Below are 27,287 nucleotides of genomic sequence, written 5' to 3'. Positions count from 1 at the left end.
TGCTTTGCCTGGTCCGGCCTCCGCTTCAGCATCCTCATCAGCTGCTTTGCCTGGTCCGGCCTCCGCTTCAGCATCCTCATCAGCTGCTTTGCCTGGTCCGGCCTCCGCTTCTGCATCCTCATCGTCTGGTCCAGCCTCTGCTTCTGCATCCTCATCGTCTGGTCCAGCCTCTGCTTCTGCGTCCTCATCGTCTGGTCCAGCCTCTGCGTCCTCATCGTCTGGTCCAGCCTCTGCGTCTTCATCGTCTGGTCCAGCCTCTGCGTCTTCATCCTCTTCGTCTGGTCCAGCCTCTGCGTCTTCATCCTCTTCGTCTGGTCCAGCCTCTGCGTCTTCATCCGCCTCGTCTGGTCCAGCCTCTGCGTCTTCATCCGCCTCGTCTGGTCCAGCCTCCGCTTCACCTGGGGCTGCAGGGGCCACGCAGCCTTCAGGTCCCCTACTACCACCTCCACATCGTCGGTCATCTGCCTGGCCGCCTGTTGGGCATCTCCGCCGCCGTGGACGCCCTCCTGAACGCCGCCACTGCCTTCCACGTGGCCGGCCTCCGGACTTGTTTCCACGCCGCTGTTGCCGTCCGCACGGTCGGCCCCCAGAACTGTTTCCACGCCGCTGCCTACTGCGTGGCCGGCATCGGGACCGGCCCCGCTGCCGTTCGCATGGTCGGCCTCCTGAACTTGACCATCTGGGCTTTTTGGACTCTGTCCCTCCGTCCTGGGCCCCCTCCGCCCGCCCTGGTCGGGTGTTTTTTTTTTTTTTTTTTTTTTTTTCTTTTTTGGTTTTGGTCCGTTTTTGTGTTTCTGCTGGGCTGTCTGGAGCCAGCCCTTGAGGGGGGGGTACTGTCATGGTCCTGGGTCGGTGACCCAGCGCTTTTGGTTTGTTATCATTTTCTAGATGATGATTGTTTAGGTTCTGTGTTATTTTCGATCTGCCTCTAAGTCTGCGTCTGTACCTGTCTGTCTATGGTGTCTCCCCATCTGTTTGTGAATCTGTCTGTTTAGTTCAATGTCTTGTCTGGTTCCATGTATCTGAGTTTCCTGTTTTATTGTGAAGGTCCGTGTCGTATGTGAGTGTGATCAGTTTACGTTTCCCCTGTCCCGTCAGCCCAGATTCCTCCCAGCTGTGTTGCCCTCCTGTCTCTCATCCCTTGATTACTGGTGTGTGTATTTAAGCCCTGTGTGTTCTCCTGCCTGTTGCCGGTTCGTCTGTGTTCCTCCGTGTCAGTCTGTGTAACTCTGTGTCAGTCTGTTACCCTGTGTTCCACGGTGTCCTGTTCCTCGTCTGCGTCTCTCTGCTATTCATCATCCGTTGTCATATGCTCCCAGGTCTGTTATTTTAGTTCTCCCAGTTTAGGTGTCTTTAGTTGTTTGTTATGCCCCACTGTTTGTTTGCCACTACACCTCTGTAAATAAAACCACCGGTATCTCATCCACTGCCTGCATCTTGGGTCCTCCTTCTATATCCACACGGCTCGCCTCGGCAGCCGTGACATAAATAATAAATGTGTAAAATTACAGAAAAAGCTCCAGTAGCTCATTGCCCATTTATAATAATATTGTTGTTTTTTTTAGCTTTGTCTCTCTCTCTGTCATTTGTTGTCATTATTGTTGTTGTTGTTGTTGTTGTTGTTGTTGTTGTTGTTGTTCAGTTGTAACTGAACAACTAAGAAGACTTTGCAGTGCTGAAAAATTAAGAAATCAAGTTTGACATAAAACATATGAATAAAAATGTAAATATCGAAATGTTCCCGCTGTTGTTTGCTGATTTTAAATCAGTGTGTTTTCAGAGCACACACTAGGGTGCTCCAAATACTAGACCAAGAATTTAGTGTAAAAACACTAAATTGCTGTCCTTCCCCAGCTCTCAGTCTGGACACACCGTCCTCCAGCTCTTGCTGTTTCTCAGAGAGCTGATATTCCTTCTCAGTTCCTCACTTTTCCTCTTCTCACAGTTCATCTAACATCAAACAGCTTCTTTGAGGGCTCTGACGTGTTTCCTGTCCTGGGTGTTAATTGGGGGAGCGACACATTTTTATTTTAAACAGTACTCAGTAATTACACATGGTAACAATCAAATACATCATCAATTTATTCTTGATTACAACAGGTTACAGAAGCTTTTTTCAAATTCTGCTTGCTTTCACATCCTGTCAGATTTAGTTCCTTTCACACAAAACGACAAAATCTAACACATAAACTTTACAAAAGTGACAACTGTTAAATAATTCTTTTCAAAGAAACACTCAATATGCCTTTATTAGTTCCATCCCTCTAAAAGTAAGATAGTCAACCTAATGTACTTTTACAGGTGTAATAAATCAACTTTACGGTCAGTTTGAATTGTGCTGCGAGGCTTTGAAGAGGATTTAATTTACCCCACTGTGTAAATTGGGTGCAATTAATAAACTAGCAAATCATACTGATTTATATATAATGACAAATATCAGGAATTCTACATACATCTTAACATGAAAAAATATATATCTGTTTACATCCAAGCTGTCCTTTACTTTTTTTGCTTTAATATGTTGGGGAATATGAATTTCTTTCCACGCTTACTTTTTTCTTCATTGCACACTGAAGTTGCTGCAGGTCTCAAATCCCAACCTCCTGCATTTCCAAGAACGTTACTACTCACGGAAGCCTGAGCAGGCTGGCATGGGAATAATGGATTTGCGAGTGGTGGTGGGAAGACTTTGTTGTCAAGCATATGACTGAGTTCTCGAGCTTGACTCTCTGGCAGCGCAAGACTCATTGGCCTCCTGGTCTGAGCTACCCTGTGGTTATCGTAGTAAGCGGGTGCCTGTAGATAGCTGGGATGGCACGGCTCAGGTTTAAAAGTAGAGAAAATCATATCTTTCATGCTGTCGAGGATGGCAAAAGAGAGGTTGCTCAGGTGTTTATCGGTGTCTATCAGAGCTTCTGGGGTTAGTTCTTCAACACCTGGGAGGGAATGCTGGACTCTTTGAGCTGCAGCGCTGTAGTTCCGCAGGAAGGAGATATTTTCTGCTTCTAGCGCCTCGTCTGTTTCTCTGATTGTCTCCGAAAGAGTTGCAATCTCTCTGCTCAGAACATTTGTCTTCCTCTTCAGCATTCGACTCTTACGCTGCTTTTCGTCTCTCAGGCTACCAATTCTTGCTCTCTCTTCTTTTTGGAGAAATTCATGAAGTATCGAGAACACATCCTTAATCTGCCTCTCTGTGTCTCGAGCCTGAACTTCAATATTTTCAGCTGTTTGGTCAAAGTCTTCCTTAACGGTGTTTAAGAGCTCACTTTTCTCTTGTAAAGGCTTGAGGAGTTTCCGGAGTCCCTCTTTGTAATCCTGAGCAACTTCATTGATGGGCTTGAATCTGTGGTTCTTGTGAGTTTCTGAGTGCAAGCACACAACACACACTGGCTCAAGATCGTCCACACAGAAGAGTGTCAGATTTTCCTTGTGCAGTTTGCAGTGAAATCTTCGAGTTCTCTCCAGCAAATAGGCCTCACAAAGATTCTTTAGAGCCAAGTTTTGTGGTGGATCGCCTTGTAAAAATGTTGTCCTGCAAATTGGACATGTAGCAGAGGTCTCTGTCCACCATCTCTGAAGACACGCTCTACAGAAACTGTGGCTGCACCACAGGATTACAGGATCTTGAAAGATTTCAAGGCAGATTGGACATTTGAGATTGGCCTCAGGCTGAGATTTCATTTTCTTCTTGCCTCAAACCTCTCAGTCACGTTTCTGCTCCCGAGTCAAGCTTCTGAAAACAGGCCTAAAATACATCCAATACCTCCAAGTAAACAGTAGCAGTTCTCCAAACACCAAAAGCTCCAGATAAGAAACTCTGAGTAGGTAAAAAATAAAGCACAAGGAATCTCTGGACAGACAGTTCAGTTCCTCCTTTTAAAGTGTCTTTAAAACGTCTTTTCTAAATCTTCTGTAGTCATCAGATGGCCACAGTTGGAGAGCTCCACTATTAGCTTATTACTGCTGCATCCTCTGGCATGCGCCGTCAAATGAAAAGATACTTTCGTTTTTTTGCCTCAGCTGATTCCAGTAAAAGGTTGGCATTGCATAATTCACTCCATAACACGCTCACAACTGATCACAGATAATCGGCTCCTATGTCACATTTACATGACCTGCGCTTTATTTGCGCTTGTGTGCTTATGTGCTTCATCTGTATATAGTTAACAATCCGGTTGTTCAGTCTGACGTCACTGGCCGTGTCTGGACCTAAACTCCGCTGCAGGTCCATATATCAAACGATCACTATGGCATTACTGAGAGTTGAAAAACTGTCTAAAGTCTTTCATCTTTAATAAAATGATCAGCGTTCTGCTCTACCAGGTGTAACAATTGAGTTTAACATCCAGGCATCCATGAAAACGGAATTTATGACATTTAACGGAGTTAGAAGTTAGCAGGGAGTTAGCTCGCTAGCTTCTATCTAAATACAATATAGCATGTCCTGACTGCGGGGTTTTGGAAACAAATTAAAACGTACAGCTCTGCTATCACTTCCAACATAAATGAAGACAGAAATCTAAACAGCAGTGACGTTTGTAGGGTTACTTAAGTTTGGCTAGCTGGTATATAATGATGTGCTACGTGACCGCTAGCGACACAGCTATGTTAGCATAATATGAACAAGCTAACTTTTTTTCCACTCGATAAAAGTTAACGTGAGTGTTCTCGGTGGTCAGGAACAAATGTAATCGCATGGCAGGATGCTGTAAAAGGACCAAACTTCAGCCAGGAGAACAACTGAGATAATCCATCCACAATACGGGGTTAGTCATTCATATACTGCTGCATGGGCTGGGCTGTAGTTACATCCTAAGGTTTTAAAAACTGAGCTTAAATAAATGATTAGCGGTAATAAAAGCTGAGGGAGGTCAACAGTGATCACTGACTGTTTTAGGAGCTTTTTGAGATCAAATAGAAGAAAATACATAACATTAAACATGTTAACAACACAAAAGCCATATTAAACGCAGACTACTTTAGGCCCGGAAGTAGGATTCGTCGTGTCATCACTGAACAACCGGATATGAAGCTAATGGCTAGTTTTCTGTAATTTGCACTGCTTTCTCTTTCTTTTTCTTTTATTATCAACCCTACAAAGTATGAAGGAAATTCACCCTGGAGCCAAAGCAGAGCAGTAACAGTAACCAGCTTCCTGCATGTTAGATGACGTGTGCGCTGGAGCTGAACAGGAAATATTTTTCAGCAATCAATTGAAAATGACAGCTGGATTAGTAGTAGCCATTTCTTATCTTTTATCAGGTATCTAACTATAGCCAAGGACACAAATGTAGTTGTTGATATAATATAGTCACTGCTAAGTTTAGCAGTGTTTCATGTGATCACCTTAAAACTCGTCTGCTTTTTAGTCACTTACAGTAAAGCAGAGAGAATTCAGGAATAACAACATTCCCTCCGTCTTTTCAAAATGAGCTCCTGCTGTTGGAGGGATTATTTTCATTCCTATTAACCAAAACCAAGTTTAGCACTAACCGACATAGCCAGAGTCACTCTAAAGCAGTGGCCTGCGGGGACTTTTACAGAAACGCAACCCTTAAAAGCTCCACTAATTATTAGTTTAACAAGATAAACTGGAGCAGATTAAAATGTGCCTTTTTCACTGCACGTCTGCACTCTACATGGACATCTTCACCTTTCTGCACTCCTTCCTGGCTGAATAATTGTGAGATATTACTACTACTATAGTTACATAAATGTCTGCTATATTACAAATATCTTATAAAAAATTATTTACTATTAACTGACAATGACAAGAGGTGGAGGAAATTATCAAACCATTTCATTAGGAAAAGAGTAACAAAACACCTCAGTACAAATAAAACTGTATTATTGGAAAATGATTGTGCATAAAAAACTAAAATAACTATTCTGTAGAAAAATGACCCCTTTAGTGTTAAATGGTTTGATATAACTCCTGCAAATGTTTAAGATTGAGCTCATTTTAAATAATTATATGTTTCATGTCTAGTATCGTATTCTATAAATTGCTTGCAGTGGCTGTCCTGTGTCCTGTGTTCTTTTCGATGTTTAAGAGTCGGGGATCTACTCTGTCTCTGTTGAATGACTGAGCTTCTCACCCTGTGAAGAAAGCTCATATCTGTGATCTCACTGATTTGGTCTCTACTCAGAGCTTGTGACCATGCAGTAGATGAGGGTAAGGAATGGCAATGTCATAATTTTACTTTTAAGCTCGACTCCCTCTTCACCACAACAGACTGGTATAGCATCCGCATCACTGCAGCCATGGCACCATTCCAGAGTGGTGGTGTTCCCGTCCCAATAGGCAGTCTCAACATTCATGGATTGGACTCTCAGCGTCTTTGCCATTGAACGCCACCTCACACACATCACATCCAACCTCTATGGCACCTCCTGCGAGCGATGAGTGCGCATGAGGGTCCATGTGATCTTTTCAGGCGGTGACTTGCTGAGCCACATATAATTTTATGTCATTAAATGACAATAAATAGCCAAATTGTTGGCTGTGTCTTATAAAAGACCTCACACTGGATCTTTAGTTCCAAGTTTTCAGGTGGATTATACACAGAAGATCCTTCCTTATTGACAGGGCACAAAGATTTAATGGCAGTCGAGATTGTCATCTGACTAATAAGACATTTTCTAGACAGTGGAACAGCTGCACACCTGGGAGAAAGTTTGAAGTATTCGGACTACTCAGTCTTGTCCAGCCCACTGGTTCATCAGGAAAGTTTTCTGTAAGCTCCCTTCAGTTCAAATAAATGCAGTTTTATTTATACAGCACTAAATCACAACAGCAGCCGCTTCAAGGCACTTTATATTGTAAGGTAGACCCTACAACAGGGGTGACCAACTCCACACCTCGAGATTTAATTCACAGCTGATTTAAATGACTAAATTACCTCCTCAACATTTCTTGAAGTTCTCCAGAGGCCTGGTGATGAACTAATCATTTGATTCAGGTGTGTTGACCCAGGGTGTTATCTAAAACCTGCAGGACAGTGGCTCTTGAGGCCTGGAGTTGCCCACCAATGCCCTACAATAATACATACAATCCTTAATGTTTTTGTATTCCAGTGTTGTCACTGTTCCAGTCTCTCCTGTCTCCTTCATGGTTTGAGTCTGCAGTTGTTTGTTAGGAATTCTTTTAAAAGGGAGATTTTATTCCTTGGTTTGTCTTGTGCAGTTCTGGTAGAAGATCAAGACACAACTTCTTTCACGTGAACTTTTATGGAGGTAGAGTGTATTTCACAGCAAGACATGAGAACTGTACAGACTGGAAAATACACGATATATAGACTTTGCTCTTTTTTCCCTTTGGGTCCACAACATTCTTGTACTTGTTGCCATTTTTGAGATTTTCAGCTTTGCAGAGGTGGCAAAAGCACACACACTCTTTACTTAAGTAGAAGTACAGATACTAGTGTTGAAAAATACTCCAGTAAAAGTTGAAGTACTGATTCAACTTCTTTTACTCAAGTAAAAGTGAAAAAGCACTCTGAAATGTACTCAGTGAGGAAGTAGAAGAACATTTCTACCACCTGTCTTTGTGCAAAACTAACTGTGCGACATTAACGTAATAATTAAATTATTATTAGTCTAATATTAGGCGATAGGAAGGCAAACCTTATTTCAGTCTAAATTTAAATTCTGATAAAGAAATCACAACTCACAATAATTTCTATTGAGAGCTCCAGTAGATTTTCTTAGTGTATGATCAGCTGACCTGCTGCTCTCTGTGGCTGTGCACAACTGAATTTAACCAGATGTCAGCAGATGTTTTATGAGTTGTCCTGGCAGATTTCAATCCTCTACACTGACAGTACACTGATTGTGCTGTCTTTCTATTGTACACAAACAGTAATGACAGCACAGCAAAACAACCTGTTTATCCTGCACTAATTTTACCCTTAAGTAATTTAACCTTTAGTAACACAGTTAGTGTACCTCAGTTTGTTTTGCAGCACATTTCACAATATGAAAAAACCATAGTGTCACGTAATCGTTCGGGCCTTGGACTCAGCAAAGTCACCAACTAATGTTGCTGGAAGCCAAAGTGCTGGTAGTGTACTCATCCTGGGAGTTTTCCTTCTCACTGTCACCAAGTTCTTGCTTGTGTTATTGCAGTCTTTACCTTACAGTATAAATACCTTCAAGCAACTGTTGTTGTGATTTGGCGCTATATAAATAAAACTGAATAGGATTGAACAGAATTCAAATTTACTCTAAGACTGAGAATATGAGCATCCAGTATAATGCAGAGGAGGGGCTCCTTTTGGCTGCGCCCCTCCTATGTTCAGGTTCATGGGGAATTGCCCCGGCTGTCTATGAACAGATCTGATAGTAGATGGAAATTTAAACATAAAACTACACAAGTTTTGTGTGGTATTTAGTGTTTTAATTGAATACTTTATGTCAGGAGGTGAATGGACTGAAAGAATGGAAAAGGCTTTGTAGAGTTAAAGATGGAAAGAAGACAGAATAATAGAATAATAAGTGATGATGAAGAGGGAAAGAGGGAGCACATATGCATCTTTGCTCAGTGTGTTGAAGGCAATAATTCTCTCCTGTTTATTTTTTTATTTTGTAAAAAATAATTTGACGTAGCTCTCATTTTTATACTTCGTTTTATCTTAGTTTACTTTGCATTTTTCTTTTTTGTTTATGTGCCTTGCATGCTTTTCCTAACTGTAACTGTGCAGGTCTGTGAGCGAACAGCTGCTTCATCGTTTTATCTACATGACAGCCGGAGGGCAGTTTATATCGGTGTTTGTGTACTTCCACAGCTTGACAACAGAATCACCAGTGAAAAGGTCACTTCTCTAATTGGCTCGTCACTCACTCCTGTAGACGTCTTATTGGCACTTTGACCTCTAAATATAAAACATTTACTACAATTAATGTTTAATTTTCTCTTAAATCGCTGGCTTTTTCAGGTTAATTATACATCTTGAGACTTTATTATACATAAACAGAGTTGGTCTACATACAGCTGAGACAATATTACTGGGTTGCCTTATTTTACAGAAATCTGTGTTTTCCTGTTACTTCGTGCTTTTGGGGATCAAATGTATAATATAAAGAATTGGTTTAAAAATATTCCATCACAGGCTTTGTGAGAAAGTCAAAACCTGTTTGATAGGCAACAGCAGTTTTATATGCAAAAACCATGAAAGTGAATTGTAAACTTGGATATTGTTATATAAAGCAAGAGTGAAATTTATTCATTCATATATGATTTTTTTTAAACTCAATTTTTATTATAGTTCACAACCTTACAACTTGTACTTGTCAATGTTCACAAGTCGAACAGATACAGGAGCAGGAACAGCAATGTAGAAGTACAACTTAAAATAAAAACTCCAAAAAGGAAACACAAAACAATACAAAAACAACAAAAAAACACCTTAATATAATATTAAATAACATGTGACAATCTTAGTAGCAAAAATGAACAAAACGAAACAAACCTATGCTAGTTTATTGAAACGATAAAGCATGTATGGGTCGCCAATGCTCGGTGAACAATTCTCTCTGAATCCGCAGAGCATATAAGTATAAATCTCTCTTACTTTATCAACCCACATATTATATGAAGGTGGGTCAAGATTTAGCCGCGTAATGGTGATACACTTTAGTGCTGCTGTAAGCAAGATTCTTAAGAGATACTTTTTATTGTTTCCTGTAAAACCCTTTTGTAATACCCCTAAAATGGCAAACTGTTGGTTCTTTGTTAATGGTTATTGGAAGACTGTATTCAGGGCTTTAAATACGTCATTCCAAAATGAGCAAATTTTTGGGCATGACCAGAATATGTGTGAATGGGTTCCTAAGTGAGTACCACAATTTCGCCAACAAGTGTCAGGAGTTGTAGGGTTCATTTTAGGAATCATCTCTGGGGTTCTAAAACATCTTATGACCACCTCCCATTTAAATTCTCTCCACAGCCCCGAATTAGTCACAAGATGGGCTTCACCGAACACCTCTTCCCAAGTCTCCTCTGAAATTAGAGTGCCAGTCTCAACTTCCCACCTAGCCTTAATATTCAAAGTTGCACTTGTATTAAAACTCATAAATGCGTTTTAAAAATTACTGATCAGTTTTGTGAAGGAATTACTTTGATATATTTTTAGAAAAATATTAACATTCATATATGATTGTCTGAAGATATTTTTCACTAAAAATGATCCACTTTTAATATATATTCAGTCAAGAAAAGCATTTCTGCCTTTTAAATGTTTTTTAAATATAAATATAGTATTACAAATGATTGATGGTGCAGCCCTGTTAATTAAACCCGTCTTATTGTTTTCAAATTTTTGAGTATTAGTTTTTCTGCCCACTGTGCTATTTTAGTGTCTGTTGTAGATGCAGTGTTTGTTGTCAGTCCCTTAGCCTTCGTTTTTGTTCTTCCTCTGAATCTCGATGCTTTTATTGACCTTTATATACTCTCTGTTCTTCTCTCTCCAGTGTTATTCAGTGAGTCCTGTGAACCCACATTAGAAATTGTGTACCTCCCCTCTCTCCAACACCATGAGTGTCGTAGCTCTCTCACCGGTGGCCCCTGAGCCAGCCTCGCCGATGCTCACCTCTGTCACTCCTGTCACCCCGAACCTGGACCCCAGCACCTCGAGCTCACTTGCTGCTATCACTGTTCCCCCTCTCGGCCTGGAGCCTCAGTCGAAGGATGGCTCTTCCTCACCGGGCCCAGGCCCCAGCCAGGGAAGCCTCACTGAAGGACCTCACATGGGACAAGACAACTCCCGGAGGTATAAAGCTAGCCAGAGTGATGATCATAACAATTCATGTGTTTTCTCTCATGTTATACACTATTTCTTAAGGTCTAAGAAAGTCTGTGGAAAAGATCACGAGGTAATTCTGTAGCAGTGCTATAAGTCTGTATTGTTGAGGTTGTCTGTCTTGTGTGGCGTATGTTTTTCTTCAGGTCAAAGAAACCTCCGCCTCTCCACACTGGAGCCGACTGGAAGGTCGTCCTACACCTACCAGAGATTGAGAAGTGGCTGAGAACAACCAGTGACAGAGTGACGCAGCTCACACACTCTGTGGGGCAAGACAGCAACAACCGGCACGTGGACGTCCACTTAGTGCAGCTCAAGGTAGGAATGGATAGCCTGTTTATTTCTGTTTGATGGAAACAGAAAAGGCTTTGACATCTGTTGAATTTAGAATCGCTCGATGAGAATCAACATCATTTTTGAGTCTGTAAGGCAAGGCAAGGCAAGGCAAGTTTATTTGTATAGCACAATTCAACAACAAGGTGATTCAAAGTGCTTTACAGAGACATTAGAAACAAGAACAAATAAAAAGCATGATTTAAAATTGAATAAAACAAGCAAATAAACTAACTAACTAATTAACAAACAAACAAACAAACAAACAACAGTATATAAAATCAAAACAGATAAAATCAGAACAGTAGATAAAATCAGTAGTTAAATGTAAGTTTTGAAATTTAAGCTTAAAGTGTGGATTTGGTGCTTTATTCAAATGCAGCTGAGAACAGGTGAGTCTTCAACCTGGATTTAAATAAACTGAGTGTTTCAGCTGATCTGAGGCTTTCTGGGAGTTTGTTCCAGATATAAGGAGCATAAAAGCTGAATGCAGCTTCTCCGTGTCTGGTTCTGACTCTGGGAACTGATAAAAGACCGGATCCAGATGACCTGAGGGATCTGGATGGTTCATACTGGGTCAGGAGGTCATTGATGTATTTTGGTCCTAAACCATTCAGAGCTTTATAGGCCAGCATCAGAACTTTAAAGTCTATCCTCTGACGGACAGGCAGCCAGTGTAAGGACCTCAGAGCTGGACTGATGTGGTCCACTTTTTTGGTCTTAGTGAGGACTCGAGCAGCAGAGTTCTGAATGAGCTGTAGTTGTCTGACTGATTTTTTAGGTAGACCTGTAAAGATGCTGTTACAGTAATCAAGCCTACTAAAGATGAATGCATGGACTAGTTTTTCCAGGTCCTGTTGAGACATCAGATCTTTTATCCTTGATATATTCTTGAGGTGATAGTAAGCTGACTTTGTTATTGTCTTAATGTGTTTTTCTAAGTTTAGGTCTGCATCCATCACTACACCCAAATTTCTCGCCTGGTTTGTGGTTTTTAGATGTATAGATTGAAGTTCTCTGGTGACCTGTAATCGTTTTTCTTTGGCGCCAAAGACTATTACCTCAGTTTTGTTTTTGTTTAGCTGGAGAAAATTGTGGCACAACCAGTCATTGATTTCCTCAATGCATTTACCAAGAGCCTGTACAGGGCCTCGGTCTCCTGGTGACATTGTGATATATATTTGTGTGTCATCTGCATAGCTGTGATAGTTTATTTTGTTGTTGTTTATAATCTGTGCCAGTGGGAGCATGTAGATGTTAAACAGAAGGGGTCCCAAGATGGAACCTTGGGGAACTCCACATGTGATACTTGTCTGCTCAGATGTGAAGTTACCTATTGATACAAAGTATTTCCTGTTTTCTACGTATGTTTTGAACCAGTTTAGTACAGTTCCTGAAAGACCTGTCCAGTTCTCCAGTCGTTTGAGTAATATGTTGTGGTCAACTGTATCAAATGCTGCACTGAGATCCAGTAAAACTAGGACTGACATTTTTCCACTGTCTGTATTCAGACATATGTCATTAAACACTTTGGTCAGAGCGGTTTCAGTGCTGTGGTTCTGTCTAAAACCTGACTGGAAGGCATCGTAGCAATTATTCTGTTTTAAGAAGTAACTGAGCTGTTGAGAAACTGCTTTTTCAATGATCTTACTTAAAAACGGGAGATTTGAGATCGGCCTGTAGTTGTTCATTTGTGTCTTGTCAAGATTGTCCTTTTTCAGTAAAGGTTTTATTACAGCAGTTTTTAGTGATTCTGGAAACACACCTGATAATAAAGAAAAGTTGACGATCTGTAACAGGTCTGACTCTAAAGTCTTTGAGACCTTTTTGAAAAAACTTGTTGGCAGGACATCTAAACAGCAGGAGGAGGAGTTCAGTTGACCTAAGATGTCCTCCAGGTCTTTGCTGTTAATAGGTTGAAACTGTTTCATGGTGTTTAAACTGTTTTTTGGTGGACACAGTACATAGTCTGGATCTGCTGTTGATGTACCAATTGCTTGTCTAATTTTTTAGATTTTTTCAGTGAAGAATTTGGCAAAGTCATTGCAGGCCATGGTCGAATGAAGTTCAGCTGTCACTGACACAGGAGGGTTTGTTAGCCTGTCAACTGTAGAAAATAAGACCCGAGCATTATGGCTGTTTTTAGTGATGATGTCAGAGAAGTAGGACCTCCTTGCATTCCTCAGTTGTAAATTATAATTGTGAAGTTTCTCTTTATAAATGTCATAATGAACCTGGAGGTTTGTTTTTCTCCATCTGCGCTCAGCTTTCCTACACTCTCTTTTTTCATTTTTCACCAGTGTAGAGTTTCTCCATGGAGACTTTTTCCTTCCAGAGATAACCTTCACCTTAATGGGAGCAATAGTGTCCATTACATTTAACATGTTAGCATTGAAGCTATTGACGAGCTCATTGACTGACCCTCTGGGCAGGTCAGGTGTTAATGGGAAGACCTGGTTAAAAATTGCACTACTGTGTTCAGTTATACACCGTTTTGTGATCACTGTTGTTGATATATTTGTGTGGGCTGAGATTTTACTTTCAAAGAAAACACAGTAATGATCAGACAGGCCCACATCAGACACAGTAACCTTTGAAATGCTCAGGCCTTTGGAGATCAGTAGGTCAAGAGTGTGTCCTCTATTATGTGTGGCCTCTGTTACATGCTGAGTCAGCCCAAAGTTGCCCAGAGTGTTACTCAGGTCTTTAGTCCCTTTGTCCTGAGGGTTGTCCACATGAATGTTAAAATCCCCAACAATAATTACACAGTCAAAATCAACACAGATCACAGACAGCAGTTCACTGAGGTCATTAAAAAAGTCTGTGCAGTATTTGGGAGGCCTGTAAACATTAAGAAACACAACTTTGGATGGGGCCTTCAGCTGTAAAGCCACATATTCAAAAGACTGAAAACTTCCAGGAGATAGCTGCTTACATTGAAATGATTCATTAAATAAGACAGCAACCCCTCCTCCTCTCCTGCTCGCCCTGACCTCACTGATAAAACTGTAGTTAGGAGGGGTCGTCTCGATGAGAACAGCTCCACTGTTACTTTGGTCCAACCAAGTTTCAGTTAAAAACATAAAATCAAGGCTGTGCTCAGTGATTAAATCATTAATTAAAAATGTTTTCCCAGCTAAAGATCTAACGTTTAATAAAGCCAACTTAAGTGTTTTAGAGGTATTACTTGTCCCCTTGTGTTTGGGAGCAGTCTGTGGCACACAAGGTATGTTTACTATGTTTAAAGATCTTTTAGAGTGCAGCTCTCTGTGTTTTGACCAGGCCACATGTCTCCTTCTGTCACCTAAAAGTACAGAAATTTTAAAACCTTCTAGTAAACAGGGTCCCAGCTTCTCCTGGGAAAAGTCACCACTGCCATAATCCTCACAGCCCGGACCCTTCACATATCACATATCAGACTGCGGAGACAGGGCATGAAGAGGAACTAAGGGGGGCGAGGCTGGGCAATGTGACTTCGATTGCTCTGTTGAGGGTGGGGCTCGATGGCGAACCTTTGGCCGCTCTGGTGGGGGGTTTATGGGGGACAAAAAGGGATTGGGACGGGGGGTAGATCTGAGCCCAGCATTGACCCGCTCCATCATCTCCTCAGTGAATTTCAGGTGTGGGGAGGAGGGAGAAAGGGAGGGGGAGGAGGGTGATGGCCTGTCAGGGGTTTGGGGGACTGGGGAAGGTCGTGGTCCCTTGTCCTGGTCGTTGGTGTTGTTGAGAGAGTTGGAGGCAAATAGGGACCCCTCTTCTTGCCTTAGATGTCTCTCCTTTCTGAGGCTCTTCCTCAGATGCCATGGATGTCTCTCCTTTCTGAGGCTCTTCCCGGGTGGGGGCAAATGGAGCTCCTCCTCAAGGTTTCTGCTGGGCTTTGTCTGTTCTTGGAGTACTGTTTGTTCCTCTTTATGAGATAACTCCTCGTTTATCTCAGCCTTGGCACCAAGCACGGATGGATGACGTATGGAATAAAACAAGTTGGAGGTGAACAGTTTCACCCCTGACTTGTTAAAATTAAATCCATTTGCTTTGAACAGATGCCTGCGTTTGTGATGCTGGAGATGACAGTTTGTGTGGTATGGGATTAAGATTAAATTAAATCCTTCATTGGCTGCTATAGTAAGCTGATCTCCGATTAGCTTCAGTTTTAAAAATGTTTAGATGTTAACTTGCAGCTGTTGTTTCATACATGCTGTCATCTGGACTTCATGGCCTTTTAGCTCCTTGACACTCCCGTCGCAGCTATTACTGACATTTATATTTTAGTGGTAGGTTCTGATATTAGTGCCTCCATAGTGTACACTAGTGGTTTACAAGTCTGCCCTACAAGTGAAAGATCTCAGATTTTATCTAAGGAAGGGTATATTTCTTTGGGGTTGTGCCAGGAAGTGCATCTGGCTTAAAGAGTCCAAATCAGACATGTTGAGCTACCTGCTGTGGAGAAACTGTGTGAATAAGTGAGCAACCAAAAGTAACTTAGATGTTCGTACATGGTGTTATCAGAGTTGAGGCTTAATTTCAGTATTAACTTGAAAGTTCCTGAATATGTTGTTAGCGTTCTGAACGAAATAGAAGTGTATATATTTGTGTCAGTGCAGGAACGTTAGAGTCAGCGCGCACTGTCTCTCTCTGTGTAACCACGGTGCATTCAAAGGCAGTAGCATAGCGTAGCATACATGCACACGTGTAGAACCTCAGCTGATTCAGCTGTATGACCCCAGGTGGTGAATTTCCCATGATGCCCTTCCTTTCTTCATGGTCTGGATGTTATGTAATAACTGGCTTTCGCTCAGTTACTGACTGTTCATTTATTTATGTCCAGCCACTCCCCAGATTCTTCAGATTCTGCAGCACCAGCCGTCGGTCTTACTCTGTATTATACATCAGTATTTATGTAAGAAGAAGGAAATATGTTGTTTATTTTTGATTGCTTGAATTAATGATGTCCGGCTTATACTCAGTCTGCGAACAGTTTAAATCCTTCCACAGCTTTGACAGAAACGGCACTTTTTGGGAAATGACTGCTGGCACTCTTTTTCTCTTGATTCTGACCAGATATTGCACAGATAGATCAGTGGAGAGGAGCAGCAGCTGTAGTCCAAATTCCCTCTCGTGTTTGAGCTCTTGAACTCTGTAACCCTACAGAGGAAACTCATTTCAGCTGCTAAAATGTTTGAAGGTTAGATATAAACTGACTGGTAAATCGAAACCAATTGCCTTCAGCCTCGGCTGCTCCTTCATAACAACAGTCTAGTACATTACTCCACACCCATGAGTAAACAATCCCCAGGGACACTAGAGCAGTTTCACTTTTCCCCCACAGTAATTTTTATTTTTTTTACATTTCCATCCATGCATTTTGTTAACCAGTGCTGGAGCCTAATTTCAGTTATCATAAAATAAAAGAATTTTCAATAAATGGGATAAATAAAGTATTCATCTTTTTACAAAGTTACCAAAAAATCTGCAGGTTTTGAACTTTTAGTTAGACAAAATTATACATTTGAAACATCAACTTAAGTGGTGGGGATTTTGTAATAATTTTAAAAATCATTTTGTGGTGTCAACAAGCTGGATAGATTATATTTCCTCTATTTTTAAATAAACTCTTCATCCATCCCAGCACAGTTGAATCTCACTGAAATCTGTCACACGGGGCTTCCTGAACATCTATTTGATAGTTCTGGTATTATGTAAGTGAGAACCAGACATAGGCTGTTTCAGGAGCTCAACCTTCAAACATAGACACGTTTGTCAGGGCATCCCTTCACGCTCATTCATTCATGTAGATGGAGTTTTAATCTGCTTAGATGTAGCTGAGGTGGATTATCTTTTATTGATGAGATTATTTTAAATTTCACTGACTCAGATGCTTCCTCTCCTTCAAGCCGCTGGTACTGCTTGCTCAGTCTTTGGTGTGTTGGCCTCCTCTCCTCTGCATCATTTTTGTTGTATGGGTTCTCTAAATAGAACATAGCAGCAGTGGCAGAAGCAGCAGCGATGTTTCCAGTAACAGCTGCAGGACTCAACCCAGAGTCGCTCTGAGGCTTCAGACTGGATGTGTGAGGGAGGGAGAGCGAGGGATATTTTCTATTTCCTGCCAGAGAGCTTGGTCTGTAGCTGAGTCACTCCCTGCCATGACTGCACATTCACACACAACTATAGATGCATGTTGTCTCTTAATATTTTTAACTGCACACATTTTTCTGGAAGCTTCCGAATCCTTACTTTTATTGCACCGGAGGAACCAGTTTTTAGAATCCTATTAAAACACGCATTTTATCCTGTGTATCATAATGCGGACAAATGAAACTATAGAACTGGCTTAGAGTTCAAAACAAAAGTAGTGCAAAAATCCAACAGAAAAGATCAGGAATACAACATGATCCAAACACAGGAGCTGGGAACCAGGAGGGAGAAGTCACAAATTCTCTGACACAACATGAAGGACAGATGTTTAAACACACACAGGAGGATGTTTGGGGCATAGCTGAAATTAGGGAGAATGATGTAAAGCTAAATATAATATACACGCAAGACAAGAGTTTCAAAGATGCTTCAAAGAGTCCATCATTGTTCCTGTCCCGAAGAAACCCCACCCTGCTTCTCAATGACTATCGCCCTGTAGCCCTCACCTCAGTAGTGATGAAGTGCTTTGAACGCCTGGTCAGAGACTTCATCGTTTCTTCACTACCAGACACACTGGACCCACTACAGTTTGTGCGGTCAGCTGAGCGCACCATCCGCTCCGAGCTCCCTGACCTGCACTCAATCTACAGCAGGCGGTGCTGGACCAAGGCCAGGAAGATCGTGAAGGACCTCAGCCATCCCAACAACAGACTGTTCTCTCTGTTGAGGTCAGGAAAGCGATTCCGCTCCCTGAAGACCAACACAGAGAGACTGAGGAGGAGCTTCTTCCCGCAGGCGATACGGTCTCTCAATCACACCACCACACAGTACTGACCCACACATATAGTTCTTACACACACACTGGACATTCTGGACATTGTTTTCACTTCATCACTTAAATCACTTTAAGCATATTTGCACTGCACAAGACATAATGTGGATTGCACAACACTGGACATTATATTCTTCATTTCCAGTTAATACTTGTACAGCTGCTGTTATTGTGTGTGTATATATATATATATTTATTTATATTTCTTCATACATTCTTATATAGTTCTATATTGTGTATTTTGTTGTACAGTTATTTTATTTTCAACTTTAATTTATATATTTTATCTTATTCTTTCCCAGTTAAATTTACCCTTCATTCTAATTTGTGTTGTACAGTTATTTCATTTTTTATATTTTATATTCTTAGATTTTATTCCTTCCTAGTTAAATTTACACTTTTTAATTTTTCATATTTATTTCCTATCTTATTCATAGCCCTTTCCTTTTTTTTTTTCTTTAGGTCACGAGCAGTTGTCTAAGCATTTCACTGCATATCGTACTGTGTATGACTGTGTACGTGACAAATAAAATTTGAAAATTTGAATTTGAAGAGGCTAGCGATATAAAACAGGAAGTAACTAACACCAGTACAAAGACTGAGAATTCACAACCAGACAGAGGAGAGGCAGGATAAAGAAACTCAGGGAATTAACTCTCATTGCAAATTACAGTTCTAGCTCATCTATACACACACACACACACACACACACACACACACACACACACACACACACACACATATAGGTTTATATGTGTACACTGATCTATGTAAACCTCCCTCATCAAACACATAGATGTAATTTTGCTTAAGAAAAACTCATCAAATAATCTGTTTTTTCTCTCATCCCCTTTAAATGAATGTATCATATACTAGTTATATAGCACCAGAGAGAGATACTCCCATACAGCTTATGACAAAATTTAATCCGAAGTGATTGATGGCCCTAATCACGACCTTTTGACCTCCCCCCTCCCCCCCGGAAGTGTGTAATGAGCGTGACGAATTGCATCCGGAGAAGGGGGGGTGAACCCCGGAAGCGCGCCATCTGTTGCTAAGCGTGTCGAATTGCATCCTGAGAAGGGAGGGGGAAACCTCCGGAAGCGCGCCATCTGTTGCTAAGCGTGTCGAATTGCATCCTGAGAAGGGAGGGGGAAACCTCCGGAAGCGCGCCATCTGTTGTTGGGGAAAAAAAGTTTTTAGAGGGAGGGTCTGCAGCAGGGGAGGAGAATAAAAAGCAGAGAGGAGGAGTCCGTCACAATTTCTAAGTCACAGACACACAAGATGGATTTCCTTCTGCAGCCCAGCAGCGCTCCTGTTTACTTGGACGGCGAAGAAATCTGCTCTCCCTCCGAACCCTCGAGCATGGGGGGCAGCAGCAGCGAGTGGTCCTCGTCGATTATCAGCGATACGCCCGTCTCTGTCTACAGTAGCAGATCCGAAGCAACCGCCACTCCGCGGAAAGAAGTAAGAAGTAAGAGCGTCTTCATGTTCCGCAGCCAAATTCCAGCACCGAGAAACTTGCGGGGAGAATGGACTCTGCCTGCTGAGGGTTGTGGAAAGTGGGGCTACATATTCAAATATGAGTCGGGGGAGCTCTGGCTTTATCAGCTTAACGAAGGGGAGAGCTTGACGGAATCGAGCAGCATTGTGAAGCTGACTCCCGGTGACTGGGCCGTGCTGAAGCTGCTGGTTGCGATGGTTATCGGAGAGGCAAACGAGGATTTTCCCATTCCTGAAGAGGAAGATGTTGCCCCTAAAAGACGCCGGAGAGGTAGATTCTCCTTCCCCTCCTCCTCCTTCTCCTTTCGGCTCCGATGATGAAGAAGAAGAGCATGATGCTGCTGATGATGAGAATGATGAAAAAGATCCCCCTTCCCCTCCTTCTGTCTCCTCTGATGAAAAAGAGGATACTGACCCTGCTGTTGAGAATGATGAGGATAAAGAAAAGACCCCCTCTGTAGAGGATGTTTCCTCCCCTGATGAATCAGCTGTTGAATCAGCTGATGATGATGATGATCATCCTCTCTACACAGTTACAGAAGAAGAAGATGATGAGCCCCTGGATGAAAAACTTCCAGAAGACGACGATGTTCCCCCAGCTCCAGAAATAAAAGAGGAGAAAGCAGCCCCTGAGAATAAAGAAAACGTTCCCCCAGCTCCAGAAATAAAAGAGGAGAAAGCAGCCGCTGAGAATAAAGAAAACATTCCCCCGGCTCCAGAAAAAGCTACGGAAGAAGAAATAGAAGCTATTCCCCCTCCTCCGCCACGGAACGGGGGCATACGCTTCAATGATGAGCAACTGATCAAGACTAAAACAATCTTGTCAACCGTCTGGTCTTCAGGAACCACAGCCACGGGGAGATGGAGAATGAGAGCCAGCCTGCGCTCAACGGATGAGTCTGATGCGCCTGACATTTTTGTCATGGAGAAATTCAACTCCGACTGCGGATTATTTCGCAGCATGATGGTTTTACCAGCCAAAGAGTGGGTCGTAAGAATGCTGCAAGTGAGGAAGGATATTACAATTCTTTTTCAAACTTGCCGCTGCTGGAGGGATGCTGTAGGAGTAAGGAAATGTCTCAGCTTTTGAAAATCCCCGCCCCTCCCGGACCACGCCCCCCTTCCTTCTGTTTTAAAAAAGGAAGCCCGATCAAAAAGCCTTTTTTAGCTCAGAGAGAGATGGACTCTGCACCCCTGCTTCGCGATGAGGAGACCAGCTCCACCGATTGTTTTTCTGACGAGGGTGAACTGGTACCCGACACTCCCGGCTACTACGGGCCTCTGAAGCGACAGCGGCGGCAGCAGCAGCATGCCGACGAGATGGACGGCTGGGCGTCTTCTTTATTCATCGACACTGTGAAAACGGCTGTGTATCATCTGGTCAACTTGGTGATAAACAAGTACCGCACCGAGGAATGTAACGGCTGTAAGATAGATCATCCCAGCCAGAGACAACACGAGTGTCTGCAAATTCTGGAGGATGATTTTTACTCCGACAACTATTACAACATCAGAAAGAAACTGCTCACCCCTCGCTTTGTCCCTTCCATTCAACGTCTGCTGATTGCCCGCAACATCAAGACTGAGGACGTTAAAGTTGGGATGGTTGCGGAGACTCTGCTTCATGAGCTGAAATCGGTGAGGAAAGTCTTTGACGCCATCACAGACGCTTATGACGATTTGGTGGGGCAAGACGTGGTCAAAATCGGGGAACTCCGTTTGGTTACGGAGTTTTACAAAGGTTGCTGATTCTTATCCTGCATGCTTCCTATATTTAACCTTGTTTTTTAATCATGTATTCTGTTTCTTTTAAAAAAAAAAAAAAAACTACCTCGTTTTTTAATCCTGCTTTATTTTAATCATGTATTCTGTTTCTTTTTTAAAAAAAAAAAAAAAAAAACTACCTCGTTTTTTAATCCTGCTTTATTTTAATCATGTATTCTGTTTCTTTTAAAAAAAAAAAAAAACTACCTCGCGTAGGCGTATAAAAAAAGAGACCCCTCGCATCATTCGGCTCATTTTTTAAAATTCATCATGGAGTCCGAAGGGTTTTACGTGACCCTGCCTTCCAACGCCAGCAAGGACTTATTTAAAGATAACACCAGCGGCTGCTACACGGTGGATCTGGCCAAACCCCTCGAGCTGACCGGAGAATGGAGCGTGGGCTTATGCGAATTCATTTATCCGCGCACATGGTACAATCTACCGCCGGACACCTCCTACTTGGAGCTGATGCGGACGACGGAGGAAGATCAGCCCCTGGTGATTTTAAAATTCGGCAGGGGAGGTCATTACGGACGCGTTAAAGATCTATTGGATCACCTGGTGCCGGCGATCCAAAAGTACGACCCCTCCTTCGAGGCCTCTTTCAACAACATCACCAAACGTCTGGATGTCAAAGGAGTCGGGAGCCATAAAATAAAGGTCTTCCCTCCTCTGGCTTACATGCTGGGATTGAAAACGAACGAGTGGTGGACTCTGTCGAAGCGCTCTACTCCGTATCCGTGCGATATGAACGCGGGCGTATATAACCTGTTTCTCTACACCGACATCGTTCAGTACCAGCCGGTCGGTGACAGTTACTCACCGTTGCTCAGCGTCCTTAACGTGAAAGGCGATTACGGAGACGTGATCAGCATCAGACATAATACGGTCCATTACTTGCGCGTATCTAAAAAATACATTAAAACCATACGCGTAGAAATTAAAACGGACCGCGACAGATTCGTGGATTTTGTTTACGGGAAAACGATAGTCAAGCTGCACTTTAAACCGGCTTGAGAATGGCGGCGCGTCTCCCACAGGACCCCCACCGTTTTGTGAGGTATTATGAGGGGCAGGTGGGAGGTTCCCTTCCGGGTTTTTACGGAGCGCCCGTGATGTACGGCAGAGGGATAGGATCCATCTTCTCCAGACTGTTTCGTTTCGTGTCTCCTCTCTTCAAATCCGGGTTCGCCGTAGCTAAACCTCACCTGAAAACGGCCGCAACCAATATCGCTACAGACGCTGTGAAAAGAGTGATGGGTAAGCTGACCGAGCCTCGCCAGGAGGGGGCGGGGGGTATGATGGTCCTCTCCCGCAGGAAGAGGAAACGCCCTCCGGGCGAGCGGATTAAAAATAAAAGCGCCGGAGTAAAAAGTAAATCAGTCAAGACCAGCGGTGGGAAGAGAAGGAAGCCCCAGAGGAGCTCGGACATATTTTAGAAGAAAATAAATAAATAAAAAATGTCTCTCTTACACAAGAAATCTGCCGAATGCACCCTTGCCGAACTGGATCTATTTTCGGCTCCCATGACCCAGCTATCCATAGAGGATAAAAAATATCAAGAATGTCAGCCCCTCTCTGCTTTGAACGACAACTCACCCATTGAATTTTTCATCCCCGGAGACGGGGAAAAGTATCTCGATCTGAACGACACCATGCTCCATCTGAGAGTGAAAATTACGGAAAAGGACGGGAGCAACATCCCACCCGATGCAGGGGTAGCCCTCATCAATTATCCTCTCAACACAATTTTCAGTCAGTGCGACGTTATTCTGGGGGATCGATTGATTTCGCAGTCCAGCGCCACCCATCCTTACAGAGCCATGATCGAGACGCTGCTCAACTTTTCAGAAGACACTCTAAAGAGTCAATTCAGCGCCGGTCTGTTTTACAAAGACACGGCCGGAGACATGGATTCTATAGTTATAAGCAACGGGCCGAACAAAGGGATAAAACAGAGAGCCGTTTTCACGGCCGAGTCGCGAGAAGTGGACCTGCTGGGTCCCCTCCACGCTGATATTTTCTTCTGCGAGAGGCTCCTGCTGAACTCTGTGGATTTGAGAATTAAATTGATACGCAACAGCGACGCCTTCAGTCTGATGGGAACTCGGGATTCGCAGTTTGCCCTGAAAATAACTTCGGCCTCTCTGTTTGTTAAAAAGGTCACGGTCTCGCCGGCCGTCAGGCTGGGACACGCCGCGGCCCTGATGAAAGGAAACGCCCTCTATCCTCTTTCGCGCGTTTCTGTGAAAACCTACTCCATCCCTGAAAATTGCAGGATCTGCAACCAAGAGAATCTCTTTCTGGGAGCCATGCCCAAATACGTGGTCCTGGGCATGGTTCATCACGACGCCTTCACCGGGAGGAGGGATCTGTCGCCTTTCAACTTTAGACACAACGATGTGGAGTATCTGGCGTTGTGTCAGGACGGCAGGCAGGTGCCCGCCAAAGCTTTCCAGCCACAGTTTGACCGCGGAAATTCGGTCAGGGAGTTTTATCACATGTTTTCCGCCACGGGGAGACACCTCAAAGATTTACCTCTGAGCATCGACCGCCGGGAATTTAACGAGGGGTACGCCCTGTTTGCCTTTAATCTGGAACCCAGCGAGGATGCTGACGCCCTGTCTCCCGTCTCCAACGGGAATTTGAGGCTGGAGATGAGATTCAGAGTTCCTCTGCCTCAGACCACCACTCTCATAGTGTACGCCTGCTACGACTCCATTTTGGAGATTGACTCTAAAAGACAGGTGCTGGTGGATTATTACTAAAAAATATACATGGATAACCTTCAGCTGGAGCACATTCTACATCGCGCCTTGGGAGACGTTTTCTGCGGGGTTTGGGCCTCGGACCAGCTGGCCTTTTTGAGGCGCGACTTTAAACCCCCCGCCTACTTTATAGTAAACACTCACCCCTCGCACTTGAGGGGAGAACACTGGCTGGCTCTGACTCTGGAAAGGGACGGTTCCTCCACTTTTTTTTGACTCTTACGGATTCCCTCCCGACTTTGCTCACTATCCCTCGGTCATCTCAGAGTTTCTGGAAGGCCGCTCTGACAAAATACTCTATCACGATCGTCAACTTCAGCACCCTATGTCTGTCGTTTGCGGGCAACATTGCATTTTTTATCTATGTCACAAGGCTCAGGGGTTATCCGTCGGTAAAATACTTTCTCTGTACTATAACGATGTGTTTAAAAATGATGACATGGTGTCTGACTTTCTGAAAGGACGCTGCCCCGCTCGCTCTCGCAGAGGTCATCACGGGGCGTGCTCCTTACAAAAGTTTAAAGATGCGTGTATCGAATAAAGAAACGTAAACAAAAAAAAAGTTTGTTGCAGCGTTTTTTATTTCATTTGTAAAAAACAAAAAACATTTGATTTTACATAGAGGTCCAGGTCGGGGAAAGCGTTATTTTGACCCGAGAAGGTTTTCTCCCCCTTCGCGCAGGTGTCTGTCCTCCCTCCTCCTCCTCCTCCTCCACAGATTTAAGACGCGCATACTGGTCGCGAGCTCTACGGTTATGTATTGAGGATGAGGGGATGTTTGTTTCGACCAAAGTAGTTAAAAACGCGTTCCATCCTTTCGGTCGCGTTTGGTTTTTACTTTTAAAAGAGAGGGAGAGGTTTTTAAATAGATCGATCATGTGCGAACCCCGCACCGCATCCCCCTTGTAAACAAATTCACCCCTCTTTGTCCATCCTCCTCCACCCTCAGCTAATTTTTGCATAATGTAGCGGGCGTTTTTGCGATCTCGAGGGGGTAAGGATTTTAATACTTCTTCCATCATTTCATCATCCTCCTCTCTGGGCCGCTGCACCTGCACTTGTTGCTGCTGCACTTGTTGCTGCACCTGCTGCTGCTGCGCCTCCTCGGGCGGGAGGTGGAAAGTCACCCTACTCTCCTCGTCCCGGCCCTGTTTAGAGAGTGTGAGATATCTCCGCAGCAGAGACTCGTATCTTTTGATTTTTTCATACGAATTTAGCCGCGGATCCTCCAGTATGGCTTTCATCTTTTCGTCCAAATCGTCTTTGGCAGTTTCTCTGACGGTAGGCTCGGTGGGTCGGGTCAGTTTTTTCAACTCGTGAGAGGGAACGAGAATCATTTTTTTAAACATCTCAGCGTTTTTGAAATATTCCTCCCAGCAGGTTCCCCAGAATGGGTACGGCTGCGGACAGCAGAGGGAAAAGAAACCCGCCCGTTTGTTTCTTTAAAACTTGACGTTTACGGTTTAAACTCGTTTTCTTGTCGGCCAGCAGCCTGATGATCTTTTTCTGGCGTTTCAGTTTTTGGTATTGAGAAGCGGAAAGAGGTATGTTTCCCTTTAAAAGATTTAAAGCTATCTCGCACAGCGCCTGGAGGAAATCCGGGGAGCTGTGAGCGAGAATGTCTTTGCGTTTCTGCGGCGACGCGTGGTACAGAGCTTGCAGTAAGACTGCGTTTCTTTTTATACGCTGAGACATGGCTACTTGGGTTTAGGCAGGTAAATGACGGGGTACTGCCCCGGAAGCAGACCGGCGCGCACTCTGTAGCGTTCTGGGCACGAGGGAGTGAGATCGAGGATTAAATACCCATGGGGCTCCTCGGTGGCGTCTTTGAAACTGTCGGAGAAAAATGTTTTTTGCGAAGGGAAAATCTGACGGGCCAAAATCTCAATCTGCAGCTTGTCTCTGGGGTTTTTAAACAACACCATATAATTGGAGTTTAAGCTGATGGTGCGGCTGTATTTACCCTGATGGAAAACATTCTGGGTCAGCATCATGACCGAGACGTTTTTATGGTGGCGGTATTGAGTGAAAATTTTAACCACTTCCTGGTGATCCGAGGCCTGAAAGATGACGTCATCCAGCACCACCAGAACGTCTCGGAAATCTTCGAAAGAATCAGGCAGCCCCTCGACAAATTTAATGTTTTTATTGGTCTTTGAAAGCTCCTCGTACATGGGTTGAAAAGAAGTATAAATCCACACAATATTCGTGGGCACAGTATCCATGACGCGTTCACAGTTTTCCAAAACACACTTTACAAAATGAGTTTTCCCACACCCGCTAGGACCCACAACGAGACAGGAAAAAGGCACTTTCAGTCTGTGATCAAAATCAGTTTCCTCCATTTTTTTTTTTTTTTTAGAAGAAAACTAAAACAAAAACACTAGTACCCGAAAGGCAGAGTTGTGCCGTCTGGAAAGAGACGTCTCTTGTCGTAAACCACGCGAAACTTTTTCTGAAATGTTCTGTTTTTGAGCACAAAGCCTCTCTTATCCCTCTGAATCCCGTTCTGAGGGGTCTCGAGCTCCGCCTCTTTCATACCAGAAAGGTAACTTTCCACCAACCCGCTCATACTGTCGAAATTGACACGTTCGCAACATTCTCTCGTCTGCGTTATTCCTTTCATTTTTACCACCAGTTTCTTTTTGTTTCTGGTCCGGTAGGCGTAACTCTTTGGACCCGCGGAGACAAATTCCTGGATGGTGTCCCCGTCTAATTCGTCCGTGAGATCCCCTAGATAGTTGCCCAGCTCTAAAGGTTCCTCCCCCTCTTTCACTACGTAGATCAGAGAGTCGGTGTCGGTGTACAGAACGCTGCGCTGCAATTTTTCTAAATACTCGTAGAGTTTTAGACGGGCGTAGGCTGTGGTGAAAGCGGCGATGAAAACGTTATTGGTAGCGCCGGGAGGTATCACGCACCGCTCGTTATAGCTCCACTGAATTAAAGCCACTTCCTGTTTTTTGGTCTTTAAAAAAGAGACGTGTTTAAAGTCGTACTGTCCTGAAAAGATGTAGTTAAAAAACTGACTCGGCTTTCTGACCAGAGTGGTCTGAGTCAGGTTGGTTCTCTGAGCAAACTTTCCCCAGAAACTGTTGAGACACAATTTCGAAACTTGTCTTTTGGCCGGATTCACCTCTATTTTTGACGGGTCTAAAC

The 27,287-nt window shown here is 43.3% G+C and overlaps 1 protein-coding gene across 1 annotated transcript in view; it reads left to right on the top strand.

Annotated features, from left to right (window-relative positions):
• The first annotated feature begins 10,533 nt into the window (after positions 1-10,533).
• Positions 10,534-27,287, top strand: part of akap6 (A kinase (PRKA) anchor protein 6) — a 213,787-nt gene continuing 197,033 nt past the window's right edge. Inside the window, exons 1-2 of the mRNA XM_085343525.1 lie at positions 10,534-10,769; positions 10,946-11,117. Coding sequence (XP_085199651.1) covers positions 10,534-10,769; positions 10,946-11,117 — 408 coding nt within the window. The remainder of the gene's footprint in view (positions 10,770-10,945; positions 11,118-27,287) is intronic.

The sequence above is a fragment of the Diplotaxodon limnothrissa genome, linkage group LG19 (genome assembly GCF_057381915.1).
Source record: "Diplotaxodon limnothrissa isolate DT_005_m linkage group LG19, D_limnothrissa_male_GT1.1, whole genome shotgun sequence".
NCBI classification, from domain to species: domain Eukaryota; kingdom Metazoa; phylum Chordata; class Actinopteri; order Cichliformes; family Cichlidae; genus Diplotaxodon; species Diplotaxodon limnothrissa.
This window is presented reverse-complemented; position numbering and strand designations above follow the sequence as displayed.